Source organism: Chanos chanos, chromosome 8, assembly GCF_902362185.1.
Source record: "Chanos chanos chromosome 8, fChaCha1.1, whole genome shotgun sequence".
NCBI lineage: Eukaryota > Metazoa > Chordata > Actinopteri > Gonorynchiformes > Chanidae > Chanos > Chanos chanos.
Window position 1 is genome coordinate 10,603,608 of NC_044502.1, and position 26,559 is coordinate 10,630,166.

The 26,559-nt window shown below is 42.3% G+C and overlaps 1 protein-coding gene across 1 annotated transcript in view; it reads right to left on the reverse strand.

Moving 5' to 3' along the window:
* The window catches only part of usp43a (ubiquitin specific peptidase 43a), a 54,169-nt gene that overhangs the window by 13,683 nt on the left and 13,927 nt on the right, over window positions 1–26,559 (reverse strand). Inside the window, exons 3-6 of the mRNA XM_030782532.1 lie at window positions 18,949–19,052; window positions 11,145–11,237; window positions 8,754–8,889; window positions 5,508–5,652 (exon numbers count right to left, since the gene is read on the reverse strand). Coding sequence (XP_030638392.1) covers window positions 5,508–5,652; window positions 8,754–8,889; window positions 11,145–11,237; window positions 18,949–19,052 — 478 coding nt within the window. The remainder of the gene's footprint in view (window positions 1–5,507; window positions 5,653–8,753; window positions 8,890–11,144; window positions 11,238–18,948; window positions 19,053–26,559) is intronic.

Here is a 26,559-nt window from a genome sequence, read left to right on the forward strand (position 1 = left end):
GCGCACAACTTGGGGAGGGGTTTGCAGACGTTTCCTTGGCAACAGTTACCCTGACATTATCTCTGAGTCTCATCAAAGGTAGCTGCTTGATCCTGCTGTGTGATTACTGTATTTACTGACAGTGCCGAATACCACACCAGAATGAGAATGTGTGTGTGCGTGCATGTGTGTGTGTGTGCGTGTGTGTGTGTTTTGGCACAATGCAATTACTCAGACCTCTACTCATCCTTGCTTTGCTCACAAGACGATGACTAAGAGATAATTTGCCTTCACCTGATTCTATTTCACAGTCCGGTAGAACGACTACTTTCAGGAAAAAGGCCATGTTTTTTCCCTTATGAAGGTCTCACGTACTTATAGTCTTGAGCAGCACGAGTAAGTGAGTGAGAAATGAGAACAGCCTCACGGTTTAACGGAGAGGGTAGTGTAGAGTGGCATTCACAGAGTTAAGTATTCATAAGGCTGTCAATACGTCATTAAGACAATACAATAACGTACTGTGACCAGGGCACACTTACAAGGAAAAGGTCACAAGACACTGCTCTCACTGCTATCACAATCTTGTCAAACTGGTTTGTCAAAGAGAATTCATGGACTTTTTGTACTGGATTGAAAAAAACGAAAAAAAAAGAATTATCTTTGAGAAGAGATTGAATGGTAGTCTGTACAGAATTATGGATTTCCCTGAATTGTCTTAATTACTCTGTAAGGAGTGTCATTCACTGTATCATTTTGTATCATAAAACATATCTGCAATATTGGTCTTTACGTTGACATCATGTATGACCGCGTTAGTGTGTGAAAATGTTACTAGACACTGATGTGTTGTTTAAGTCAACTAAAAGTAGGCTGTTCACTGTGCTTAGTGTGGAAAAAAGAAAAGAAAAAAAAACACGGTCAGTGTTTTATTGCACAGACGATTAATTTCTTCCACAGAAATTTGTTGTAATGCCACGAATGTTTAGAGTAAACCACATAAATGTGTATCAATCACACAAAAAAGACACACACACACACACACACACACACACACGTAAGTCTCATTCTCAGTGCCAGCTGGAGGAGACTGGAGGAGAGAGCCGCGGATCTGTGACAGCCTTAATTAAACGGCTCGGCCCCTGTGGAGGAGGAAGCTCAGGCGCTCCACTCTCCTGGCGCTCCTCCTTCTCCTCCTCCATCTCTCCTCTGGCTAAACTACAGCTCTGATACCTGCACAGGATGCTCCTGCTCTGCTCCCCCTTTTCGTGCAGAGAGAACACATTCACACCTGAGATGTGGCCGCGCTGTTTCTGCTTAGACGTGTGCCTCCGCTCACGCGCACAAACAGAAGTGCTTGGATTAGTTTTAGATATAAATAGTATGACTTGGTCATATCAAACCGCTGGCTTTGCTGTGGAGCTCTACTGAACACCGAAGTGGGACACAGTGTGTGTGTGGGTGTATTCTTTACAGTGATTCACACACATCTTGTCTTGAGACCTGTGGTTACATTTCAGTAGGTGTTCAGAGAGGATATGAAACGGAAGGGGAAGGAGAGAATGAGAGGATGATTAATGGTTGAAGAGTTCAGTTCTTTGAACTGGACAGAGACCAACTGAAGATGGAACCTGCAAACAATTGCAAACGCCCCCCGGTGTTATGTCTTTAAGCCTGTCTCACGGACTCACTGCAGCGATCTGTTCAGCCGTGGCCTGAAGGATTTCACATATCTGCCAGCTATCATTAGACTATACATGAGACATCAGACTAGCACGAATCAAATGGTCAAAAAAGTTATCCCTTTACTACACAGACTGTTTTTAGTAAGTTTATACTCAGGCAGCAGATCAAAGCCAATCTTAAGGATTCTTGCTCAAAACATTTTAAGTTTGACAGCCACATAATATAATTACTTTAATAATATAAAGTATGTACAGGGATCTTCTGTGTTTATACCCGTAACATGAGGTCATGTGACCTCTGTCAATCCAGGCCTTCTAAAAATACCCAGAAAGCCCCAGGGAGCAGATGGAGAGAGGAGTTGAGGCACATCCAGGGCTGATCTCTGGTCACTTCCTGTGTATTCTGTGTGCTCCTCCTGGTGTGACAGCAGACCTGTGCTGTCACGAGGAGGTGACAGGAGCACTACTGAGATGAGAGAGCTTTCCTCGTGCACCTGCTCCCCTGGCTCTACACACTCCCCTCACAAGAAATGCAGCAGCTCTGCTTACACTTGCCTTAATTTAACCCGCTGTAGGAGAATGCACAGCACTGGTCCCGGATCAGTGGGCATGTGTAGAATGTACTGGGTCATGCTGCAACCATTTGCTTCTAACCCTATACTTTCATACAGCTGGGACGAGACTTTGTCTGATCAGTGTGTGTGATCTGTCTCTACGACAAACAGAGAGAGGAACACACACCCTAACTGAAATTACAGCAATTACCAGTGACATACATGTTCAAATATGAGATAAAATGTTTACAGGATGAAGAGTTAGTTCACTTCATGCATGGAATACTCCATTGATAAAAATCAGGGTGTGCTGCATCCTCCGCCAGCGTCTCTAAAGTCCCAAAACCGGTCTGTTCACATGAGAAAAATTCCTTTCACATTCATCTGCCACTTGACTGCATGGAAAGAGTGACTCGACAGAAGAGTCTAAAATGGATCCCAAAGCAAACTCTATGTACCTAAATGTGGCTCAAAGCAAAACTTGCTTACTTACTTTTTAACGTTTTTGTTCTTTTTTTTTTGTTTTGCTTGCTTTCAGGAAGCAAATTGAATCATATTTGATGAATTGGAAACACTTATCTTAATGGGTATACATATTAGTGTATATTACTTTCACAATGCATTCAGAACATAATTTTGCTTGAATGTAGAAAAAGCAGCGTGTTATTATGTGTTCTCGGTTCTGGGGGGAAAAAAAACAGGTGCACAAACAGCGAGTGCTGTCAGTAAAACCTCGGCTGCCTGATAAAAACATATGGAACGTCTCGCAAAACAGAAATGGTTTTGAACAAAAGGTCAAAGTGTTCTGAGAACACTCTCATCATCTCTAAAACAACTTCAAAATAAAAGACAGCGGCTCTCCATCAGCGCCGTTCAAAGGCTTCTGACGGTGGCCTCGTGTTGCTCCTGAAGTGTCCTTTATCTCGGTCTCAAAGCCTTTACTCCACGTTTGCTCCCAGAGGACCTATCCTCCACACAAACTCTCTCTCAGCCAGATCCCTAGTTGCCAGCGTCAGACAAATGACTACAATCTCCTTCTCCAGGAGACCTTTCAATTGCTCTGTAGACTACTGTGAGTTTCCCCTTATCTAAATACAGAGAGCTCCTCAAGGGACGGTTGAAAATGTCTCTGTCGGCAACACAGTCCTGGAAATTCAAAGTACGCGGACCGGGTATCCTTAAGTTGAAGTTACAGATGCGGAACCGAGCCTTGAACTTGAAAACGTGACGGAAAGAGGCCTAGCTGTGTAAACAGAATAACAAAGTTTGAGGTACAGTCCGTACCAAGGAGCTTATATTTCTTGTCAATCCATTGTGTTTGAAGTCATTATCGGGCTAATGCTCACGAACTGATGTGAAACATATTCATGTAACATGTGACTAACCAATCCGTTTAGATTAGGCTGCGGTAAGCAGCAGTTACACGTCGGTAGGTTTCATAATTTTTTCATATTTTATTTCATATGGAGCAAAACAAAACTAAATGTGTTGGAAGAGAAATTGGCTCGTCCCCAGACTATTTATCATTGCGTTCAACAATTTCCTGGTTCCTCCTCCAGTAACAAAATTCACGCAGCAGTCTGCATATTTGCTCAGTATTTACAAGCATATGTTCATTTTCTAATAAAAATGTTGGAAGACATCCAACACAATTTCATAACCAACATATCTTCCACTGCACAAGAAATCCCAGGGATAGAGGCTATATCCACAAACACAAAAATGGGGGAGGGGGTTGTACCCATTCGAAACTCCATAAACAACCTCCATCTCTGACCCTCCATGACTACTTCTATGATAATTCGCATCTCTCACGTCACAAAACCAATAACCAGTGGCTGTGTGTTTGAACATCCCATGAGCATGTAGCATACAAGCGGTGAGGCTAGCACCTTAGCATCACCTGCCCTTTTTGTAACAATCTAACTCAGGTTATGTGAAAATGCCCTCTGAGAGACATTACACTGCATACCTCTACAGTCCCTCAAACTGCTAAAGTCAGAGCATTCCCTTCCCCTTTCACCACGTCCGATGATCTTTTCAACTCTCTTCATGTAACTATATTTAAATGCGTGCTTTCTTAGTAATGTGCACAGTTGTGTACTATTCAGCTAACCACTTGTTCAGCAAAGCATGACAATCTGGGGAACAGGAAATGAGAAACTGTGAGGCGTTGGAAACGGAATGCCTTTTGAAAATGACTCGAACAACACACTGTATGTTATCAATGGGATCCCAATTTCAGCATAGCTATGTCTCCCAAATGGTTCCTTCAAAACCTCTAGCCATTTTAGACGTCTAAGCATTCGTCAAACTATCTCTTTCGATTTGACTTTACTTATTTTGCTTCAGGAGAATGAACATGAAATGAAGGGGGTTAGTTGAGGAGAAGTTTGGGAGACAATGATTATGCAGTGTTGTATGGGTCTGTCTAACAGTGAGAATAAACTAAAGTAGAAATATTTGTGAGTCACTGTTCACTAAAAAAAAACTGTACAGACACAAACAAACAACAACAACAACAACAAAAAAAACACTTCTGTGATCTCATTCTTTAAGGCCTGTCTTCACTATGTTGAGGGCTAAAATGTTCGTGTGTGATGCAAATTGATCCGTTATCTGGTTTAATCAGACGAGGGAGCTGCAATCCATCTGTGTCTCCAGGTGGACTGACAACCGTCCCGTCGTCACGGCATCCGCTGTTCCCTATCTATCTCCCATCAAACGCCTTAACGCCGTGTCATTACTTTCAGTCCGACAGCAGGCGCTGATAAAGCTATCTCTCACAGGCAGAAATGGAGATCCATCAGTCTCTTTAATTTTTTATGACCCCCTTTGAGCACATGATACATTATTAACAGCCCCTTCTGTAGATTGAGGTAAAGATGCTCTATAATACTAGACTGTTGCACGCTGAGCATACAACATGTAAGCCGTACCTTCATTTGTTTGTATTCAGTACCCACTGAGGTATTTTTTTCAGACAATTGTTTTCTTCCCAGACTTTTCCACTTGTAGTGAACTCCTCGATCAAGGCAGCCCAACCGGATGATAGTTTATGAGGGGGGTAACCAAGGGGCACTGGGTTGTGTCAGTGCATGCGGGGCATGCGGGGCAGCCACTTGCCATTAGTTTCAGCTTGATTCTGAAGAACTAGGTTTCATTGATGCTGAAAATGAATTTAAAGTTATAGTGAAAGAAAGAGTGTATCGTGGCTGTGGACTTTGTGCACCCTGTCAGTTTCTGCTGCTTCAGGCTAGAGTACAGAAACCTCTGCTATTGCTATGGTTACCTGAGAATCTTGTGGAGCCTCCCCTACTGAGGTGGGGCAGGGCTTGGAAGGCATAGATGATGTCGCTCTCAGCGATGCTGGTCAGGTCGTCATCGTCAGAGAAGGAACGCTGAAACCCCTTGGGATAAATCTCGGCCAGGATTACCTGATACAAAGAGAGAAACCGAAAGAAAATAATCTTGCTCAGGTTTTAATATGAAACATTCATATCTAAGTCTGAGGTATACGTTCACACACACACACACACACACACACACACACACACACACACACACACACACACAGACGCACATTTTGATTCTTTATTTGGTTCCACAAATATATAAATCAGCAAGGGAGACCAAATATTTTAGTCTACTTGCGAAATCATCAGACATCTTTATTCTGTGTGGATAGAGTTTATGGATATTGAAAACACTACCCTGAGGCTTCCAGTGGTAGCTGTTACAACAAAGTGTGCTTTTTCTTGTGCAAGCTGAGGATTTGAAGTCTGCCCATGACCGAGGCCGAGAAAAAATCAGTACAACTGTGTTACAGGTGTAGCCCCAGCTCCTGAATAAACGAGTCAAAGGTTCCTATTTCATCAAGCTGGAAAAATATGTTTGCTTCATGTTTAGATCAAAAGCACATCCAACTTCAGATGTATGGTGTGTCTGGCATGAGTGAACATTAAAAAACCGAAACCAGTGGGATTTAACAGATACGCTGTCTAGCTGAACGCGTGTTAAGATTCAGAGAATTCTGCTTGTATCAAAAGCACTCTTCCCCTATTTACTCCTGTATCTGAACATGCTGGAATACGACAATCTGCTGTTCCTGAAACAGATCATCTTGCTGGGAAGTGGAAATAGGTTTTTGGTAAAAACATTCAAGCAATGACCATCTTTCTCCCCTGGGTGAGTTCAGTGCGCTGCTATCAAATCACGAATTCCAAGACGGTATCGGCGCTGCTTCATCGATGCGGTATGACAAGCTATTAGACACAGCAGTAGGTCTGTTTCTTTTCCCCCTCTCTTTTTTTCCCCTCCATCTCTCTCTTTTCTTATCTTTCTACTCACTTCAGTGCCGTCCACCAGGGGGAGATAAATTCCTCCGTAAACTGGCTGAACTCGGTGCCCTGTCTGTCTAGCCACACAATTTTTAAAATGTGTGAAACTGCAACGATGAGAGTCTGTGCCCTGAATTGATATTACTTCGGAGCTGTTTGTTCATTTCCATCCGTCTTGTGTCACGTTTTAAAAAAAAGTGCGGACCCGGGCAAGTTTCAGGGGAAGTGCTAAAACGATAATCTGAGAGCGCACAGCTCTCTGGAGGAGGTTAGTGTTAGGGGCAGAGTGTCTCTAACCGCAAAAGGCTGAGAACATCTCTGAAACGGCTTTACCTGCAGCCAGTCCAAAGTATTAACAGCTAATATTTGATGTGAGAGGATGTCGGGAGCTTAAAGGATTGCGGATAAGCTTTTAAATTAACGGTAGATTGACCACATCCGTAGTGGGTCACCTAAAAAATGGACCCGAAACACACACGCAGTCAAGCAAATCAGAATGTAGAAAAAATTTGGGATTCTTTTCTCATTTACGGCTCAGCTTCCCTCTCCTTGCACTGGCTTTCCCTGTGATACGACATTGCAAACCAGGCTTCCAGAATCACACCTTAATTAGTGGATACGAGAGCAACATAAATTTTAGTCTCTGACCTCTAAGAGCACTCCTGTGCTCTTGGGATGCTACTGGATGTTCACAGCACTAATAATACCTCCAAGTTGACCTGCTGAACCTCCAGTGGAAATGACCTTTCATTACTTAGGCAAGAGCCATGCTCTCATTTTTATTAGCCACAGAGAACTATTTCATTAATTTATAGCCCATAGTGTTTTAGACACAAATGCACCAGCACCCCCTCAACCCCACCCTCCCACACATACTGAGCGCTTTTCATCTGCTGGGATTCTGGCCACATCTCAGCCTAATTGGTCCAAAGATGTTGGGCTTTTCTCTCTCTCTCTCTCTCTCTCTCTCGGCAAAAACAGACTGTAGGACATTTGTAATCTGTTTTGAGAAGCTGAGACAGATGTAATCTGTTTTGAGAAGTTTTGAGACAGTAAACGACATTTAAAGGAACGCCCGTGAGCGCCCGAGAAAAAGGCGAGAGCAGATTTCTTCGGTTCTCATCTGGTAACCCCTCTGCGCTCGTCTTGTGTCGAAGCGTTGTAACAACAAACATTCGCGTTCACTGCCAAATGACCTCATACAATTTGGCAAAAAAAAAAAAAAAGTTGCTTTCCCAAAAACCAGCATAAGCTAATATTCCCTCCGCCTGTTTGCCCTGTGGCCTTGTAAGCTTCAAGTAAAAACTGATCATCTTTACGCTTTTAAGAGCAACAATTACAAATGAACCAGTGTGACGGAATTTTAGCAGAGGCTCCAAGTCAGTAAATCTCATAAAAGGGATTAATCTATTACAAAAGGGCTTGCAGCAAGAAAGCTGTGGGGGACCCAGAAGAGATGGAATATGAGTGGATTCATCTTTGGCCCTGAATCTTCTTAGAACTAGACGCAATGGGACGTTGACAGTTAAAGAAAAACAGCTGAGCTACTCAGGGAGAAAGAGAGTGATAAAAGAAAGAGATATGGCTGGATGTGAACAGTAGGGGAGAGAGAGAAGAAAACCGAAAGAGAGGGCAAACCGCAGGGGGAGATGTTCAGAGAGAGAGAAGGAGAGAGAGAGAGAGAGAGAGAGAGAGAGAGAGAGAGAAAGCGTGGAAAAAAGAAAGAAAGAGAAAGTGAAAGTAAAGGAGTGAGTTTAGCATGAGGCTTATTTAAAAATGCATCAGGCAGGAACACAAACAGCTTCTGTCTAGACTTCTATGCAGAGCTCTCTCAAAGAGAACGAGTGTTTGAGAAGACAGATCACTGAAAAATAATTCTAATCGTTTAATTGTGCTCCAGGACGGATGGAGCATGATCAGATGACATGGCTGCCAAGACAGGGATGTATGGACAGAACACGGTCAGGTGACTATGGATGTGTTAGTGTGCCTGTGAGTTGTGTGTTTATATGTGTGTGTGTGTGTGTGTGTGTGCGTATGAGTAAGAGAGAGAGACATAGAGAGAGAGAGAGGGAGAGAGAAAGAGAAAGAGAGAGAGATACAGAGAGAGAGGGAGAGGGAGAGAGAGAGAGAGAGAGAGAGGAGAAAGAGAGAGAGAGACAGAGAGAGAGGGAGAGAGGGAGAGAGAGAAAACACACCTGATCTGGTGAGATCTTGCCCTCCTCTGCTACCATGGCTCTCAGTATGGAAACTGAGCCAAACAGAGGCACCGCTAGTCCCACCCTCAGGTGTCGCTGGCCCTTTGTGCTAAACGCCAGGGTCACATTCAGGGGCCTGCAGGCAGAAACAGACAGACAGTGTGTCAATCAGCTAAGGCTCACAAAAAAACTACACAAACAAAATTCCATTTCATATTAGGTCAGGTATTGGCACACGTTTGGTAATGTCACTGGCAAGACATTTAGGGAAATTTTATATTTGCAATTCTTAAATGAGCCAAGCCCTATCAGAAAATGAGAATGTAAGAAAGACATTTATAATAGCAGGTTGCAGGGTGTGTGTGTGTGTGAGACTGTGGATGTGTGTTTGTTTTCAAAACAAACTGTATGACATCCCTCCACAGTTTGGACTGTGGTAACACACACACACACACACACACACACACACACAGAGTCAGAGCAGGAGGGCTGGCAAATACCCATCTGAGACAGCTAAAGAGTTTTCATCTGTCACATGCTGTGTGTGTTTGGCTTGAGATGGCCTCTCACTGAGAGTGTAGATGGAGCCCTGGCCAGTGGGGCAGCTCAGCAGGAAAAGCTCTCAGCAGCATCAGAGAGCATTCGCAACTCTGGCGGCCATTACGGCTCAAGAGCTATCAGAAGGCAGTAGATAGAGTCAAAATGGCCTTTTAGATGAACTCCCATGTCTTTTATGCATTATTCAAGCCTGTGCTGAATAACCCAAATATTTAACAAAAGTCAAAAGTTACTGAAATCTATACTTTCTTTAAATGAAACAAGATGAGCCTGTGCGAAGTTCCTTTAGATTTTGTGTTTGTTGACGTGCTGAGCTGAGTTTGTTGAAGAAGGGTCTACACATGCGGACTGTCTGTCAGTCTAACTAACCATCTGTGTGTCTGCTGGCAAAACATCTTGTGTTGACTGTAGGTAATGAGGCATGCTGACAGACACTTTCAAAGCGACAAGAATTCATTTTAGGCTTTGTGTTTGCCAACCATATTCAGTTAGTTACTGGGGAGTCTGAAGAAGTATGTTTAATGTCTAATTTTCTCATATTTACTACATTGATTTAGATTGGACAAAGCCTAAACTGGATTCCGATTGGTAACTCTCAGTTTTATAACCAAAGTACTGAATTACCCCAAACAAACGCCAGACATTCCATCCATATTACCTAAACTGATTCCAAATGGCTAACTCAGTGATTCCAGAGAAATCTTCTAAGACAGTGTTTCCCAATGCTGCTCCCGGACACCCACAGAATTACACATTTTAGATCTAGCCGTGATCTAACTAACCGGATTCCACTCATGGGCTGATGATCAAGCCTTTGTTTAGTGGTGTGTTGGCATGCGCATTATGGCAGAGGGTAACCTCACATGTGCAGAGCTGTGGGCCTCTTGGAGCAGGATGGCAAAACACTGTTCCAGGATCTGTGCAGACCCAAGCAGACAGGTGACAGAGCGCTGGGCTGTCTACATCCTCCAGCACTGACCCAGTGTGCCTTTAACGAGGCTAATCAGCCAATCTGGACAGAAAGCTCGGTGACAAGAGGGAGCTGCGGGATTGGCTCGGCCTGTCAGGGCCGGGGCACTGTGCCCGGGGGCCAATGGCGTTTCTGTGCCCGGAGGTTGCCACGGCGACAAACAGGAAGGGCTGATTTCAGTGGCTATGCTCATTATCATTCATTTCTATCACAGCGGATGGTAGTAAATCACAATTTTTATCTGTGATGAGGCTGATTTGCAAAACAACCACCAGCACGCATCAACGTGTAGTTAAACTGACGAAAAACTCATAAATCCGGAAAACATTAATCAGTATATTAATATACAAAAGCATGGCAGGGTAATGAATACCTCCCAGCTAGAGATGGTTAAAGATTTAGATATGAATGAAAGATAACATGCTATTAATAATGGCTATCCGAGAGCCGTGTGGAGGGAACGAAAGCTATTAGGGGAGGTTTTCGGATGATACGCGGCGATGGAGGCGAGTGAGCCAGAATGAAGTGCCACTCCGTGGAATATAACAAAGTAACAGGCAGCAGTTGATTTTGGTGTAGGCGTCTCATGACAACAGAGTATTACTTTTGCCTTGCTTTTGCAAAGTCACTGGCTTACTCCCATCTTCCCCGTATTAGGAACCTGAGAACTATATTCCTTGCTGACAGACAGACCTCTGTCTTCTGTCGCTCCTGAGATTTTGCTGAATTGCAGGATTTTTTGGCACCTTTGAAAAGGGGTTGGGGGGGGGAGGGGGGAAGTGTCTGGCTATGAATGTTTTGGATCTGCGTGTCAATCGCGCGATGCAGTTATTATTACAGCCCTGTGTATTGTCTAGACTTACCTGGTCTGTCTCAGAGGAATGGGGAGAGAGATACACAGGAAGGGGTCAAAAGTGTTGCTCTGTTTAAGGCAATGAGGGCACGTCAGCGAGGACCTAAAAACACACAAGAAGAGCATGCATCAATATGACTGACTGCACACTGATCCAGCAAAACAGAACACTGTTTATGATGAGAAAAAAAACCATAACAAAACAGCACCATGGGAAAATAAAATGGAGATTTTTTTTGTACATTTCAAGGCCATTTACAGAAATGGAACTCAAGGTTTATTATCATTATTATTACACTGTTTTTGTTCTTTCTTTCCAGACGTCAACTATCATCACAAATGGCTTGAGTAATGAAAGTTATTTACTTCAAATTACACAGTTGATCACAACCTGATCTAACAAGCGCTTAGGTGACAGCCAGACGTGTATCTGACTAAATGAAATAACAAAACAGCAGACAGGAAGCATAAGAAATGACCCAAATATTTCAAAACAAGCACAAACAAAATTTAAATCAAACGACAGATATAGATTTCTCTTTGGCACTTTGCTCGGGAGAGAAACATATGAGGAAACACACATCTTTCAAAGCATCTGGTATAGACCTGCACTTCATTATTGAACAGAGGAACACTGAAAATGCATTTAGGTATGCGGCTAAACGCCGAGAACGCAGGTGACGCCGCAAAGTCAGACTGAAAGCAAAAAAAAAAAACGGTGAAATATTTAAAAGTGAATAAAGTACTAAAACGTATTAATTTGAATTTTTTAGAGGGCATTAAAAAAACAAGTGAGAGAGAAAAGTAGAAAAAAAAAATAGAAATATAGATTGGTGTAGAAAAAAAAAAGAGACCGAAAAAACAAAGGAAGGAAAAGAACGAAAAGTAAACGAGAAGAGAGAAAGAGAGAAACGGAGAACGCAAAACCCTCCGAAAAAGACGACCGCGTGGCCAGAGCTGGCAGCGGGGGCGCAAGACGCGAGTGACATCGCCAGCCCGCGCAAAAAAAACCTCCCGTTCACAGCCCTTAATCGCTTGGACCTGCAAAGCAGGCGGTACGACTGCCATCGAAACCCAACACAAACGTGATTAGGAATAACAAATCCTTCTGCACGCACGTTATTAAACATAGAGGTTGCGTTGCGTGTCACCGCAACATGGATGGACAGCAGATCAGCAGGGGATGAGCCCTCGGTTTAGCCGTGCAAACATGAGGGATTTAACAGTATGATAAGGTGAGCCCGGATCAAGAGAGGGAGGGGAGGAGAGAAGGAAAGAGAGATAAATCGAAAGAGTGACGTTAGGAAAAGAAGGTAGAGGAAGAAGGGACCAGTGGGCAGACCAGGGAGAGAGAGAGAGAGAGAGAGAGAGTGAGAGAGAGAGAGAGAGAGAGAGAGAGAGAAGAAGAAGAAAGAAGGATAACCAATATTCATGTAATACATTTTGTGCATAAACTAAAAAAGAGCCAGAGGCTACGTTTGACTGAGCCGAGTTACTGAGTGGATAGATGAGCGTTTTGTTTTCTGGCAGACGGTTTTGTCAGAACTGAGAGATTTGAAAAGATCAGATAGATTAAACTCTGTTCCTTAACAACGCGCACTGAACCATGCCTCCGGGGCCACGCGACCCTCTTGTATTTAGCCACAGCTTCTTAAAAAAAAAAGCCAAGATTACAGCGGCTGTGTGGCATGATGATACCAAGTCGCTGACAGTGCTTTCATTGAGCCCCCCCCCCGCCCCCCCGTGCTGACAGGGGAGCAAACAGAAAGCACCACTATGAATTTGTAGGAACTCAGAGAAAATGCTGTGCATGTCAGTGTAATCAAACCAAACAGCTTTGGAAGTGCTAATGTTTGCATTCATATGCATGTGTGCATGGGCATGTGTGTGGCAGCGGGTCACTGACTGAGTGGATGTGTTGTCGTGCAGACAGTCATGACTCACCAGTGTCTGTCAGAAGTCTGAACGGACCGAGGCTAGAGTGAGGCCTGTCGGCAGGCCTGTGTGTGGATGATCTTGGTCTTGATAGCTTTGACACAGTGTTGCTTTTCAGAGGGAAGACTGAACTCTGTGGAACTTGTTTTTTTTTTTTTTCTTTTTTAATCAATTCTCAATAGCCTCAAAGCCTTCAAAAGGCTTTGAGAGGACACGACTAAGCATTTTTCGTTATTTACAAAGACAAGTATGAAAGTACAACTCAAATAAGGACGCGACGGCCATGCCGATAAACATTACCATAATAAACAGGATGTTCTTTAAACAGTTTAAATATATTTCTCGCTCCCGTCATCGCCGACAGAAATGTTTTTCTTGTTTTACGGCTGGCCTGTCAAGTGAACGAGGGCAAAGAAAACTGGATAAATCTGCACGGAGGAGGCTTTCTGCAAACGGCTGCTGGCATGGGAAATTAAAACAAAGCCCGTTTAAATGGCTTGTTCTCTGACGGTCCCTCCGCAATATAGCCTGAAGAAAGTCAATGAGCACGACCCAAAATCAATTTGCTAACTGTCATTGCAAAATATTTTTGCTTCCGTAACTGCTGTGTCAGACCTACGAATTTGCACAAAAAAAAAAAAAAGAAAAAAAAAAGTTAGTTTAACACAACACAAACTGGGGGACTGCAGCGTTAATCACGGGGCAAGTGATTAAACTGAGGTTGTTATCAGCAAATTCTTCTTCAGACCACGTTTGTCTGAGAGATTGATATGAATAGAGGTGATCTTCGATGTGTGAGCAGTTATAACGTTCTGATGCCGCTGAACAAAATTTTTGATTTCATATTGTGTTTGCGGCCTTGGTACCATTAAAAATAGGCTGTACAGTCTTATCTGTTGGTGTGTGTTGTGTATGGTTCTGCTAAAGGACCAGCTGACACTGTGAGACACCATCCCGGGCGGTAATTGCCCCTGCTCTCCGTCTGCATTCTGAGGTTCTCTGATAGCTGCCATCAGAGCGTCAAAAAAACGTGAAAGCTCAGAGTAGTACAGTAGGTGGAACTGATTTTTTTTTTTTCCCTCCCAAGCAATGAGTCCGTGTTTTGGGCTATCATCTCAGGCCAGGCGTCTGCTGTTGCTGTCTGCCTCAAAGGCTTGCTCAGTCCAGGGGAATTCATTACCTCCACAGAAACATAAACGATAAGTATGCGAGAAAAAGGTTATCCCAGGTTAAAAAAACAAAACAAAAAAAAAAACAATCCAGAGCTTATCAGGATCATGTAAAATGAACAAAACGTGTCACTGCTGGGTAGTGCTCTATTTGAGCACATCCAAAAACAGCCCCCCCCCCCCCCCCCCCCGAAATAAACAATAGGATGAAAGAAACAGGACACAGATAAAATAATCAGTGGGTCAGAGAGATAAATAAGAGGTTTTAACAATTAACTTTGCAACAGTGGCGGGTCAGGGTAATTGGGCCGGTGTTTAATTGCGGGTGTGGGAATGTGAGGTTAAATAAATGGAATCATTAACAGGCCAGTTGCTTGGCCCTGTGCAGCCAGGCCAGGAGAGCGCGGACGGAGAGAGGGAGGGAAAATTTTGGCAGCCGGAGAGAAACCGGAGACATCAAAGAGAGCACCGCGGATTTATGAGGCTCGCTGATACTCTTCCTGCTACGCGCACTTCAAAAAGGCCTCGTATCGGGAACAGATGATCCCGGTGAGTGCCTGTGAAATGGTCTCTCAGGACCCCCGCCCACCAAAACCGCCGTTCGGACAGGACAGGATGGACACGTTACCGCGGACGCCGTTGGTAGGATATCAGCCGCGAATGACTGTTTATGAATGGTTGTCATGGATATCGCTCGGCTCACTGCGACTTCGTGAAAAAAAGAATCTCGCTTCTTTCAATGACGAAACCCTAACCTCTTGTGCTGAAGCTCCTTTTTTTTGGGACAAAGATTTAAACTTAGATTTAAAACAACAACAAGCATTAACATCAGTGCCATTTCCCAGTGAGGGGAAAAAAAAAAGCCCTGAGTGTCTGCGTTTAATTGCGAGCAATTATTCAGTGTAGACAACAGAGCCAGGATGCCAGAGGGAGTCTGAATGAGACATAAAAAGAACAAGACAAGGGAATGTGGAGTGCCTGTTCTTGTGATCTTACAATTAGACCAAGGATCTTAACAAAAAAAAAATGCAGTCAGAGAACATAAGAACAATATTATTGGACTAAAAATAAAAAGCAAACAAATAGACAAACAAACAAAACTTCTATGTTATTTCAAAAGTTGTTGTGTTATGTGTATGTGTGCAGGGATTGACAAATATAATTTTAATCTTTACTTCGAAAACTCGGAGGAACTAATCGATAGCCTTCGTTATTAAAGGAGCTTAGTCTGCTATCACAATAAAACCATCTGAGATTCTGAGAAAAATATGTTACAAAAAAACCCCTTCCAATACATTGAAAGCACTAGAAATTTAAGCAGTTGGTGAGAGATAAATAGATACAGGGCCACTACTGTCCTCCAATCTGTTCCCAAGTCTCTTTCTTTAAATTGAGGTAACAATAATACCTAATAGAAAGTTTTTTAATCGGAATAGAGCGCTCTGATTATTAACTGTGAACTATGTCTGCTGAAATATTAAACAGTATTATACATAGAATGGGACTGGTATGGGTTGGTGCATTGCAAAACATGGATATTTTGCAGTGTATATATCATGTGTCACTGAAAAGAAGAGACAGACATAACTGGGAACAACTTTTGTTGCTTCTCTCTCCATTAGCGTTTCTTCCCCCACCTATTGTACTGGGTCTATTATGCCGACCAACCCAGTGGGCTATTTTCACCAAGCAATGTACTCAAACAAATCCAAGAGTACAGTAAATCCCTCGATCCAAAGCGGCTGGGATAGAAACTTAAACCGCCGGGGTGACCCAAAGTGGATTTCTCTCGACCCAGCATATTTCAGCGTGTTCAGTGTTTGAACCTTCAGTACATTTTTGTGTACATTTTGTCCCTGCACCTGTCGCATCTCCTCTTCCTACACTCCACTAAAGACCTACTCAATTAGGAAGGAATTAGTGCACAAGTGTTTGATCCTGTCTGGCAATTACAGGAAGACCCTGCTCGCATTGACAAACAGCTGTTTGGGGAAAACAGTTTATTATTAGATGCCTGAGAGGACAAGAAGTAACCCACGCTTTAAGTCGCTCCGACGCAGAATGCTTCATTTAAAGACGGAAAGCTAGAGTTAACCTGCCAAAATAGAGGGAACATTTTTGTAAATGGAGGCTCAAAAGTTTATTGAAAGCAGGTCCTCTAACAGTTTTTCTTCCTGACCTCATTAAGCAATTAACATCCGATGACGTTCAGGGCCACGGATGAAAATGCTGGGCGTGGCGGGTCGGCCGAAGTTTTGGTCGTTGTACCAAGAGGAAGAGAGCCCGTTATCTTTAAAAGAGATTGATTTTTGGGCCAAGTTTGGCTTCGGGGATGGCGACTCAAAAATCACATATCATCGGCTCCCTTGGACGGGCGAGGTGAACGCTGATAAATGCAAAGCCGTCCTGAGTGGTAATCTCCACCCTGTAGCGAAACATTTCTATCCTGATGGGGCTGGACTCTTTGGGGATGACAGTGGCCTCATCCACAGGAAATAAATGGATCCTGAACAGTTTGAAGAGCATGAAAATGATATAAACCGTAACCCATTGCTCTTTTCAGTCGCCAGATCTCCACCTAACTGAACGCTTAAACAGAGGTCCTGCAGCAGTGGGTGACAGCGTTGAGAAAGCACCATCATCAAATTGCCAGCGTGAGGACTTTCTGGGAAGAATGGCGGTCCATTACTCTGAAGGAGTTCTAGACGCCCAGAATCTATGACAAGGTGCGCTGAAACAGTTCTGCTGTGAGAGCCCAATGCCCTAGGGGAGACACACATTTTGGAAAGTTACCTGTGCAAGGACTTTACCACAGTGCTCTTAAATAAAACAATCCCAGCCGCATGCTAATGTATCTCGTAGAAACTTTTTGAATGCATGTGTCAAAGTATCCGACTGGGGAAAGTAGTGGGTGTTGTTTACACGGCGGGTAGCTGCCAGACGAGCCTGTTTGCCTGAGGAAAATCAAGTGAACTCTTCGTCTCTCGTCACAGAGGATTTCATTAAAGTTTCCTGTCCATCCCTGACATAATAATTGGTTTGGACGACAATACTCAGTTCCGTGAAACAGATCTATCCGTCACGTGTTGGAAAATCTCAGATTCAACTGTGTTATCCCATAAAACCCTACTGGCGTTTACCCATTTACGTAAGACATCTACATAGTCTAGAATAAAGAGCATGAATATAACACAGGAGGGTATGGTGACAGATGGTTAGAAAGCTGCTTGTCCAAAATGCCTGGCTAATATATGCCTGCATTGGGAATATGCGTCGTCTCCAACTTCAGGTGATACATGCAGAGTGGTAGCTGCTCTACTTGATCAATGACTCTTCTCTGAGCTGCTTTGGCACACTGTGCAGAAGCACGCTTTCAATGCCCAGTGTACGCAGTTGCCAGAAGAGGCATTAAATATATTCACCATATAGAATACCACTATTGTATAATCACCATCTTCCACTCTGAAAGCACCTTACATACAGGCTTGGATATTTGCATACATGAAGAAAGAAATTTAAATGAAATGAAGACTAGGCGTCATAACAATGGGAAAAATATGAAAGCCAACGATAGTTTTGTGAGTATTCCTCCTTTTATCCTATCGTTCCGCAATTTCTATGGTACATGACATAAGTAGACGCTCTGCATATCCAGAGGGCATTCTCTTGTTCCCACAATATGACCTTAAAATCTATACAGTTCTTTAGGTGGAAGCCTGTCCATTTGTCAGCAAGCAAAGTTAATTAGATATCCTGCTGGCAAATAAATGAAGCCAGAGGACAAACAAAGCTAGAGGAGACTTCACAAATATTCTACAGTTCACTAACACAGGAAATTCACTCATCTCCTCTCATTCAGAACAAACAGTGTCAAGCTGGTAGAACTGTGATATGATATTCATATGCTACTCAAATAAACTGAAGAATTGAGGTTTTCACGTAGTGAAAACCATTGATTTGCATCCATTTTCAACGAGAAGTCAAAACACATGACCTCCTGTTATAGCACATTACATTGTGTGACTACAGGTAACAGTGTGCATCTGCAAAAAAGTTCTGTAGTTACTAGGCAGCTATTATGGGAAGTCTGAAAAGTTAAAGCTACCTAATATAGTATAAAGTGGGCTGACTTTAACGCTCAGCGGGTAGGAACAACTTGGTGTTCCCATTTCTTCTCACAAAGCCTTCTGGTCTTTTTCTGCATCTGCCCAAAACACGAGAACGGAACTCTATGAAAACCAAGAGCAAGTCTACAAACAGTCACAGACAGAAAGCTGACCTAGTTTCTAATAGTTCAGTTTTTTTTTTTACTCACACCTGAGAGAGAAAAAAACCCGTCCACTTGTCAGGAAATATGAGCAGCATTCTTCCAGTCGTATATAGTGCACCAAATTTACAATGAATGCTCCTACCAAAACTTAGGCAAACTACTTTAGAGTTCAGTGTGTAAAAAACTTGAAGTGTACATGGTAAGTAACAAGGGGTCCACTGAAAAGACAGTACAGTTACGAGTTACAACCAACATTTTTGCTAGTCACTATTCTTCAAAGGAAAACCATCAAACAAGCAAAACATTCACAAGAGTGCAACACACAGCAATAAACTGACACTGGACAGAAAGTTAGTCAATGTGGAACAGCATCAGAGATAACTTTTAAACTTTTCTTTTGTTCATCTCTTGAGTGTGAGAGCATATGGGCAGACTCTTGCCTGTACTGGGCCTGAAAGTGCTCCTGGACGAAGCTGTGACGTGTCCCAGGCTGCTGTGCGTTGGCTGGGCCACAGGCCGGGCTGTCATCGGTTCCCACTGGACCCTGTAAGTGACAGAGAGGACAAAAGAGAGTCACATTAGTAGCCGGTCTAGACTAAGCTCCCTGGGCTAAATGGGAGGCTGTGTAGCAGGAATCGCACCTAGGTAGCGCTCTAAAGGAGTCAAATTTTAGTTCATTAGAATTAAATTTGAAGTGAAGCTTTTACAGAATGAACTTCAAATATTCATCGACTTCATGATGATACTCTCCGGGAGAAAATGTCACCAGTGATGTATAAGGGCTAAAGCTCAGTGAATAACAGGCAGAAAAGTATCACTGTTGCATGAAACTAGTCCAGAGGAAAAGACAGACAATTATATCATGCTATGTAAAACCAGACTGATCTTGCTTGGTATATATATAGTAAGGCAGCAGAGAGAGAGAGAGAGAGAGAAATCACAGTTATACCTCATTACTGTAATTACATCTCATATCCCTAGTTTCCCCAATAATTCACTTACACTCAGCACGGCTGACCTTGGAGACGGATGAAAAGAAGAGTGTGGAGTGTGCTAAATAAACTCCACTGATTATCAAATCAAAACAAGCTTGGCTAGATACCTGCTGCTCAGAGAACTGCAAGGTATAAAGACGTCCTCCTGATCAAAGTCAAAGAGGAATCAGAGAATCACTTAGGTTAAATATAGTGAAAATATTTAAATAGAATGTGTGTCGAAAAAACCACTTTCTACTATATTAGGGCTCATTTTTGCAATTAGATACCTAAATCTGACACTTCACTCGGCTCGGCACACATTAAGGTTAGAGATCCATCCCACATGACAGCGCTAATTCCAGTTATGAAAGAATGATGCAGTAACCTCCAATTATCATGTCCATCTATCTTAACTACTGTAATTAACATATGATGGTACGGTATACGTACAGTTGGAGTGAAAACATCCAGTTCTCATTCCTTAGTTTCTTCATTATACTTTTGGGAATTACAAATAAATAAACTGAAATGAATCTGTCTCATGGTCATGTTGAATCCTATAATGCTTAGAAATTTTATAGCCAGGTGTAAATGACAATTTTAAAACATATTTCTCTCAGACTTCCCTTAAATAACACTTCCAGTTATTTGCTGTTGTGAAATTTATTTTTACCTTCTCTGCAATAACACTAAGAGCATTAAAAAAGTATTAATTAGAAATTAGCTGAAAGTTTGTACCATGCCTGACAAAGAGTGTTGTTTGAATTCAAATTACAGGCCAGTTAAGTGACAAATGTCATCTCATGTAAACCTGATTGGATCTTATGGACCTTATTCTTCATCTTTCAAGCCTCCAAGAGCCAGACAGATCCCCTCAACATTACAGATACATTTACTGAGACCCGTTTACTGAAACCTTCCAGGTAATGCTCAGAAACTTTTGACGCTCAGAAACTTCAACATTGATAAAACATTCACTAGCACAGTAGTGCAGTCAAAAGCTGAGCACAGAGTCATCGTTTTTTGGGGGTTTTTTGGTCTAAATTTCTCAAGCTATAAAAAAAAAAAAAAAAAAAGGCTTTCCATTTTCTGCCTCAATCTGTTATTCCATGCTTAGAAATAGTCTATTTCAGGGCTTGTGGAAATGTGTCTGTCACTTTTTGCAGATGGTAGATTAAAAAAGTATTGACAGCACGATCCGTCCACCAAGCACACCGTGTCCAAAACAGCATTCTTTAAAAAAAAAAGAGCGAAAAAGTAGCAATAAGTACATGTCTGTGAATAAAAGAGTAGTGTACACCCTGTGCCTCTCTAAGATACAGAGTGAGAGTGTGTGCGTGTGTATGCATGTGTGTGCGTGCGTGTTTGAATCTGTGAGATATGTCAGTATCTTAACAGTGGGCTGTTAAGGATGGAGGGATTGGATAAGGCAACGCACTGCTCCAAAAATGGTGAAAAAAATTAAGCCAGCTGAAGCAATACCACTTATCTCAACATGAGAAAAAAGTTTTATTCTGAAACCGACTGTGGAATTGCTTGTTCTCGGAGAACAGTTCCAGAATAAGACAAACATTACACAGCTGACACCCGTCTGACTCCTTTTTTTTTGTTGGTTCCCTGAAACTGTGTGTGATATTCTTTGTTCTCCGGTAATGATGAGTCAAATGAACGAGACATCTTACTCAGCGCATGAACTCCCAAAGCAAATTTTTTTTTTTTCCGTGAGCTATCATAATTAAAAATTAAGTATAGAAATGTAGGCCCAAGCTGTGCTGAAGAGTAACGGGATATTGATGCTATTAGCGAGTGGGAATTCACAAAAAAAAAAAAAAGAAACCTGTTTGGATTTTTTATTAGCAGTTAAATGAAAACGACTGGAAAGCTAAAAACCTAAAAATCGGCTGAGAGCCAGAATATGCACAATGAACGAACCTGTGAAAATAATACACTTTACTCAAAAATTCATCTACCTAAACACCCAAACACTTGCACAAGTTTGCATATTGCAGGTTTAGGCTCTGCTTTTAGTTGTGCATATAGAGAAATGGTGACATAAAATCGATAGGAAGATGAACAAACTAGAGAATACCAAGCCACAGATTTCTGAATACTATACTGCAAAGCTGCATGGTTCTCAACAAATGACACTGAAGTGCTCATTACTAACAATATAAAAGCTAAGATAAGACTCTTTATCTAAGAGAGGAGACTAGACTGCTCTTCAATAATCAAACATTTGTCAAAAAAACACTGCGCTGTGTCTCATAAAAAAAAGAAAAAAAAAAAAAATTTGCTGGGAAAAAAGCAAACTCACAAATGAAAAGATGTATTGACAAAGAAAAATCATTTCACATTGATTGAGTTTGTGGCATCACAACAACTGGTCTTGTCTAGGGTGAGGTTAAAGCTACGACTGTGAGAACTGATCTGACATCATTTATTCATAGCTGAGTGTGGCAGGTAGACTCAATAATAAGCATCAGTGCTTACATTTATACGCTGGCACCATGATCTTACACCCGCTAAGTTCGGCTACACGGCCTGTGTGAAACAGGAGCGTCTGTTTGTGACTACAAAGGCTGGGAACGTATTAAAAAAAACAAAAAAAGAAAAAAAAGAAAAAACAAAAACAGAGGGAAAAAAAACAAAAAACAAAACAGAAACAGAACACTCAATCTGGCTTGGCTCTGGAAGATTACCTCGTTCCCTATTCATAACAGATAAAACAGTAAGCTTTACTGCACACTTGAAAAAGCACCTTTCTTGTAAGTAGGTCAAAAGGCACTTTGCTGGACCTTAGAACAAAGAACAGATGCTTCTAGTGATCATGCTGGCTAGTCTTTTTCTCTATTTTTCTCTCGTACCCCCAACCCCAGACTTATGAATGCGCTTTAATTGTTTTTCTTTGTCTGTCACTGCCAGTATTCCCGGCCAAAAATAGAACTGGCTAGCAGCAATAATATGCACCCTGATATCTGAGCACCGCTAAGCTATTAAATTGTCACATTGTGTGTTATCCAAAATGTCGGAAAGCAAGAGGACTCTCACTGAAGTGGGACAGGGCATTAACACTCCCATCACTCCTCTGTGGCAGAGTAAGTGATCTCTAGGCCCTTAGAAAAACAGTTAAGACTTGTTGTCATATGTTATGGTTCATGTGACATCAGCGGTGCTAGACAGTGTAGCAAAAACAGTATCGCATGAATTTTTACCTTGAAACTAAACTGTCTTACAGTCAAAACATGAACTTGGTGGGCTATGTTTTGTTTTTGCAGGTTTATAATACATGAAAAAAAGAAAATGTCCCAAAGGGCTAATCAAACATTCGCAGAGAAAGCAACATTTCTCTGGCTTCAGCTGGTGGAATATGAAACTACGGAATACCGCGTGGATAAAAGCATTATTAATGTAAGTCAAGATGTACATTACAACAGAAGCCTCTGTTTTCTCTGTGGATGGGCAAGACTGTCCTTGCAATAAAAAATGGTTTCCTCGTTGTGTTTGTGTCTTTCTGGTCACTGCCACTGTCTCAAAAAGGCGCTGGGTCAAACAGATACATATCACAGTGATCAGCAAAACAAAGAAATAGCTAGGGCTTTTGGGTATTGGGTATCAGAACATGCAGCAGTTGTTCTTCAACTCAAGGACACGCCCTAATAGTAGACTCCCCAGCATCAACAAAGGTTGTCCTCTTACGCAACTTCTAAATAATTTACTTCTGTGTCACCTAGATGGTCCTGCCTAACAGACTCTGTGTGTGTGTGTGTGTGTATGCACCAAAAGAATGTCCAGCATCTGACCCTTTACTTGGGTTCACAGGTTTGGGACACATACACTTATGAATATATTTCGTTTTCTAATGAAATTTCATCAAAAATCAAATACTTCTGATGTCTTTTTAGTGTTATCTGCAGAGAGATGCCATCTCAAAAATTTGTTACTTCAATAAAATGCCAAAGGCACACCTTTTGCCCCCTTCCACATTTTCTCATCTTTTTTCCTAAGCAGTTTTTATGCTATGCCAGCATCAAGGTCCTGTGTGGCTATATTGTCATCCAGAAATAGAGCCCTGTTGGTGGGGATGGCAGCGGACATTTGCCCTGGCAGTACCTTTGGAACACACTGGCTGTCTAAACATTCAAAGAGCTGTGCAGAGTGGCTGCTCAGCCATATGTCTGGAGCTGACCTAAAAACTTGGACAGGCTGTTCTAGGTCCAGCCCTGGTTCTCTGTTGTTCTGTGTGTGTGTGTGTGTGTGTGTGTGTGCGCGCGCTTCTGTGAGACTGAACCATGTGCTATCTCGGTTTGAATCTCTCTTCTTGAGCCGCAGTGAGAACACCAAAGCACCTTACAGCCCTCTGTCAAACAGATCATGAAAACAAAAGCTATTCTGTGAAAAGAAACAAAAAGGACATTTCTTATTATTCTCACCATGCATCAGCGACATAATTCAGATCATTTCAGATCTTTCTTCATTCAAAAACTAATAACATCCTTTCACCCCTTAGTTTGAAATAATTCTCATTTATAGCCAGTGTAAGCATTGATACACTTCACTGACTCATTTTGGCTGAAAGACAGCCAAGACATAGCTTGAATCAGCCATTCACCAGTGTCATATTTCAACACATTCTTCTTCAGAAAACATAATTAAATCTCACTGTCTGGTGGTCAAGAATCCAGACCGTACTTATTCGCGGTCAAAGCTATAGCGGACATCTTTGATACCGCTGAAGAATGTACAAAACCACGGAGGATTCTAAATTGATTTAGCCATTGTCCATCTTCATATGCATGCATCAGTTCCCTTCCTGCCCCTAAACTCTACCGACGTGGAACGAGTTCAGATATAGAGAATATCCCTGTTCAAGGCGAAAACATATCCACTGTCAGCGGTCCAGCTGGAGCAATTAAAGCGGATACTTTTAATGACCATTACTGGGTGCTCAGAGGGAGGTTTCCTACGAATGGAGTTATATTTGTTCTGTTTTTGAGAGGCCTCACTGTGAGGGAGTTCTGAGTTAGCTCCTTCTCCAAGTCCCTGGAGAGTCCTGAGCTAATGAACTACCCTCAAGCCCATAGACACCCCCCACCCACCCCCTCTGACGGGAGGTGAAAAATCAACTGGGGACAACATGGCATTTACCGTCGCTGAAAAGAAAGATAGGAGGTCAGCAGGAACAGAGCGAGAGATAAAATGAGGGAGGGGAGGAGCCGAAATGCTAGCCCTGCAGTAAAGTGGCTGACTCACGCCTATTCTTTCAGCCACGCATAGCAGCTGCTAATTCAGGCTATTCAACTCAGGCTTATGGTAACACACCAGTCTGGGTGACAGCTCGGGGTGGAGGGAAAAAAAAAACCCTCTGGGCATTCTTCTTCTAGCTCCCCCCTCCCCTGTCCCTGTCACGGTCTCTTCCACTATCATGCATCGGTCTCGGTGGACGAACCACAGCTATGTACCTCATGATGCCTGGGACAATGAGGTATAGATCAGCACTGGTTTAATAAAAGTCTGGTGCTTAAGTGATTTTTTTTATAATGATGGAGGGCAAACTTCTGTTTTAATACAGTACAGGCACTTGGTGGGTAAGAAAAAAAAAGAGGTTTCATGATGCTACCTGGGAGTAGCATATTTTGAATGAGACTCAGTGACTGAAGAGTTTGTTTTTCAGGGCTTGTCTCACGCTGGTCTTATTTCAGCGAGAGAGAGAGAGAGAGAGAGAGATGCATGACTTCTCTGGCATCATACAGCATATCCAAACACACTGCCGGTTCACCATTTCCATGGCAATAGGCCTGGACCGCTACAAAGAGAGAAAAAGAAAATGCCGCAGAAGGAACAAGTGCTCCTGGCAACGGCTTCGAGCCATAGATCCGACTTGGATGGAGGCAGGCACGAGAGAGTGCCCTCTCACTTGGAAATCCAGGGATGTTTATTTAGAGAAATCTCTTAATTCGACAAGTAAACAGGCGTCCTCTGAGCCTTTTTTATTACAAAAAAAAAAAAAAAGGAGAAAGAAAATTGATTGCGATGAGAAGCACATCAGTCTGGTGTTCCTCTTACAGTCACACTGGTAGAGTGGTGTTGGAGACAAGACTGTGGGTCACAGGAGTAAAACTCGCTTCTGATGCAAAAGTGACCACAAAAAGGGATATTTTACCTTCAATTCCACTCATATACAAACCAAACAATGTTGCTTAAAGCTAGAATAATTATTCTAACCAACTTCTCAGCAGTTGACCAATGGCATAATTGTAGTTGTACAAGCCTGACTGATTGGATGACAGGAAGTCATTGCCTATTTATGGGGCAAGTAATCATAAGAGATAATGGTGTTCATTGGACAACAATAGACCACTGAGCAGACTGAATGAAAACCAGACTTTTGCGTCTTGTTTTGTTCCTTTGCAGAATAATATAATTTTCATTTAAATAATGCTGTGATTTGGTGTCGGGAGCAACTGTGCGTTTCTTGAATATCAGGTTATGGAAGACAAAGAAATGTATTACAGGGAAAAAGAGACACTATCAGGTGTAAGGTAAATCTAAATGAGTAAATCACCTCAGTTATTATAACATACACAGATATTGCACTTGTGTGTTTTCACACACACACACACACACACACACACACACACACACACACACACACACACACACAGTGTCACAGTCTTGAGAGCAACCCTGTAAGGAAAGGCAAATTTGGCTATGAGCTTTAAACCATTTTATACCGATATTTGTTTACCTTCTGATTCACCCTACACTGGATACAATCCAGTTGGGATTAGCTGTACCAACAGGCAGGTTAGAGTCAACCAGCAGCAGGAGGGACAATTTCCCTTTGTAGAGATGACAATATTACTTCAAATCCAAGGGAAATCACAGACAAATCCTTAGCTTACCAGAAATTCCTCAAATCGAAAGAAGCGTTACAAAATGATTTGCCTTGCAGTGTGGCAATGAGTGTGATGGCGATGGTGAGATCTTGTTTACATAAGTTAAAATGAATAAATAAAAACAGTCCAAAGGTGATCAAGAACAAAAAAAGCAAAGCACCGAGGAACATTTTTCTTT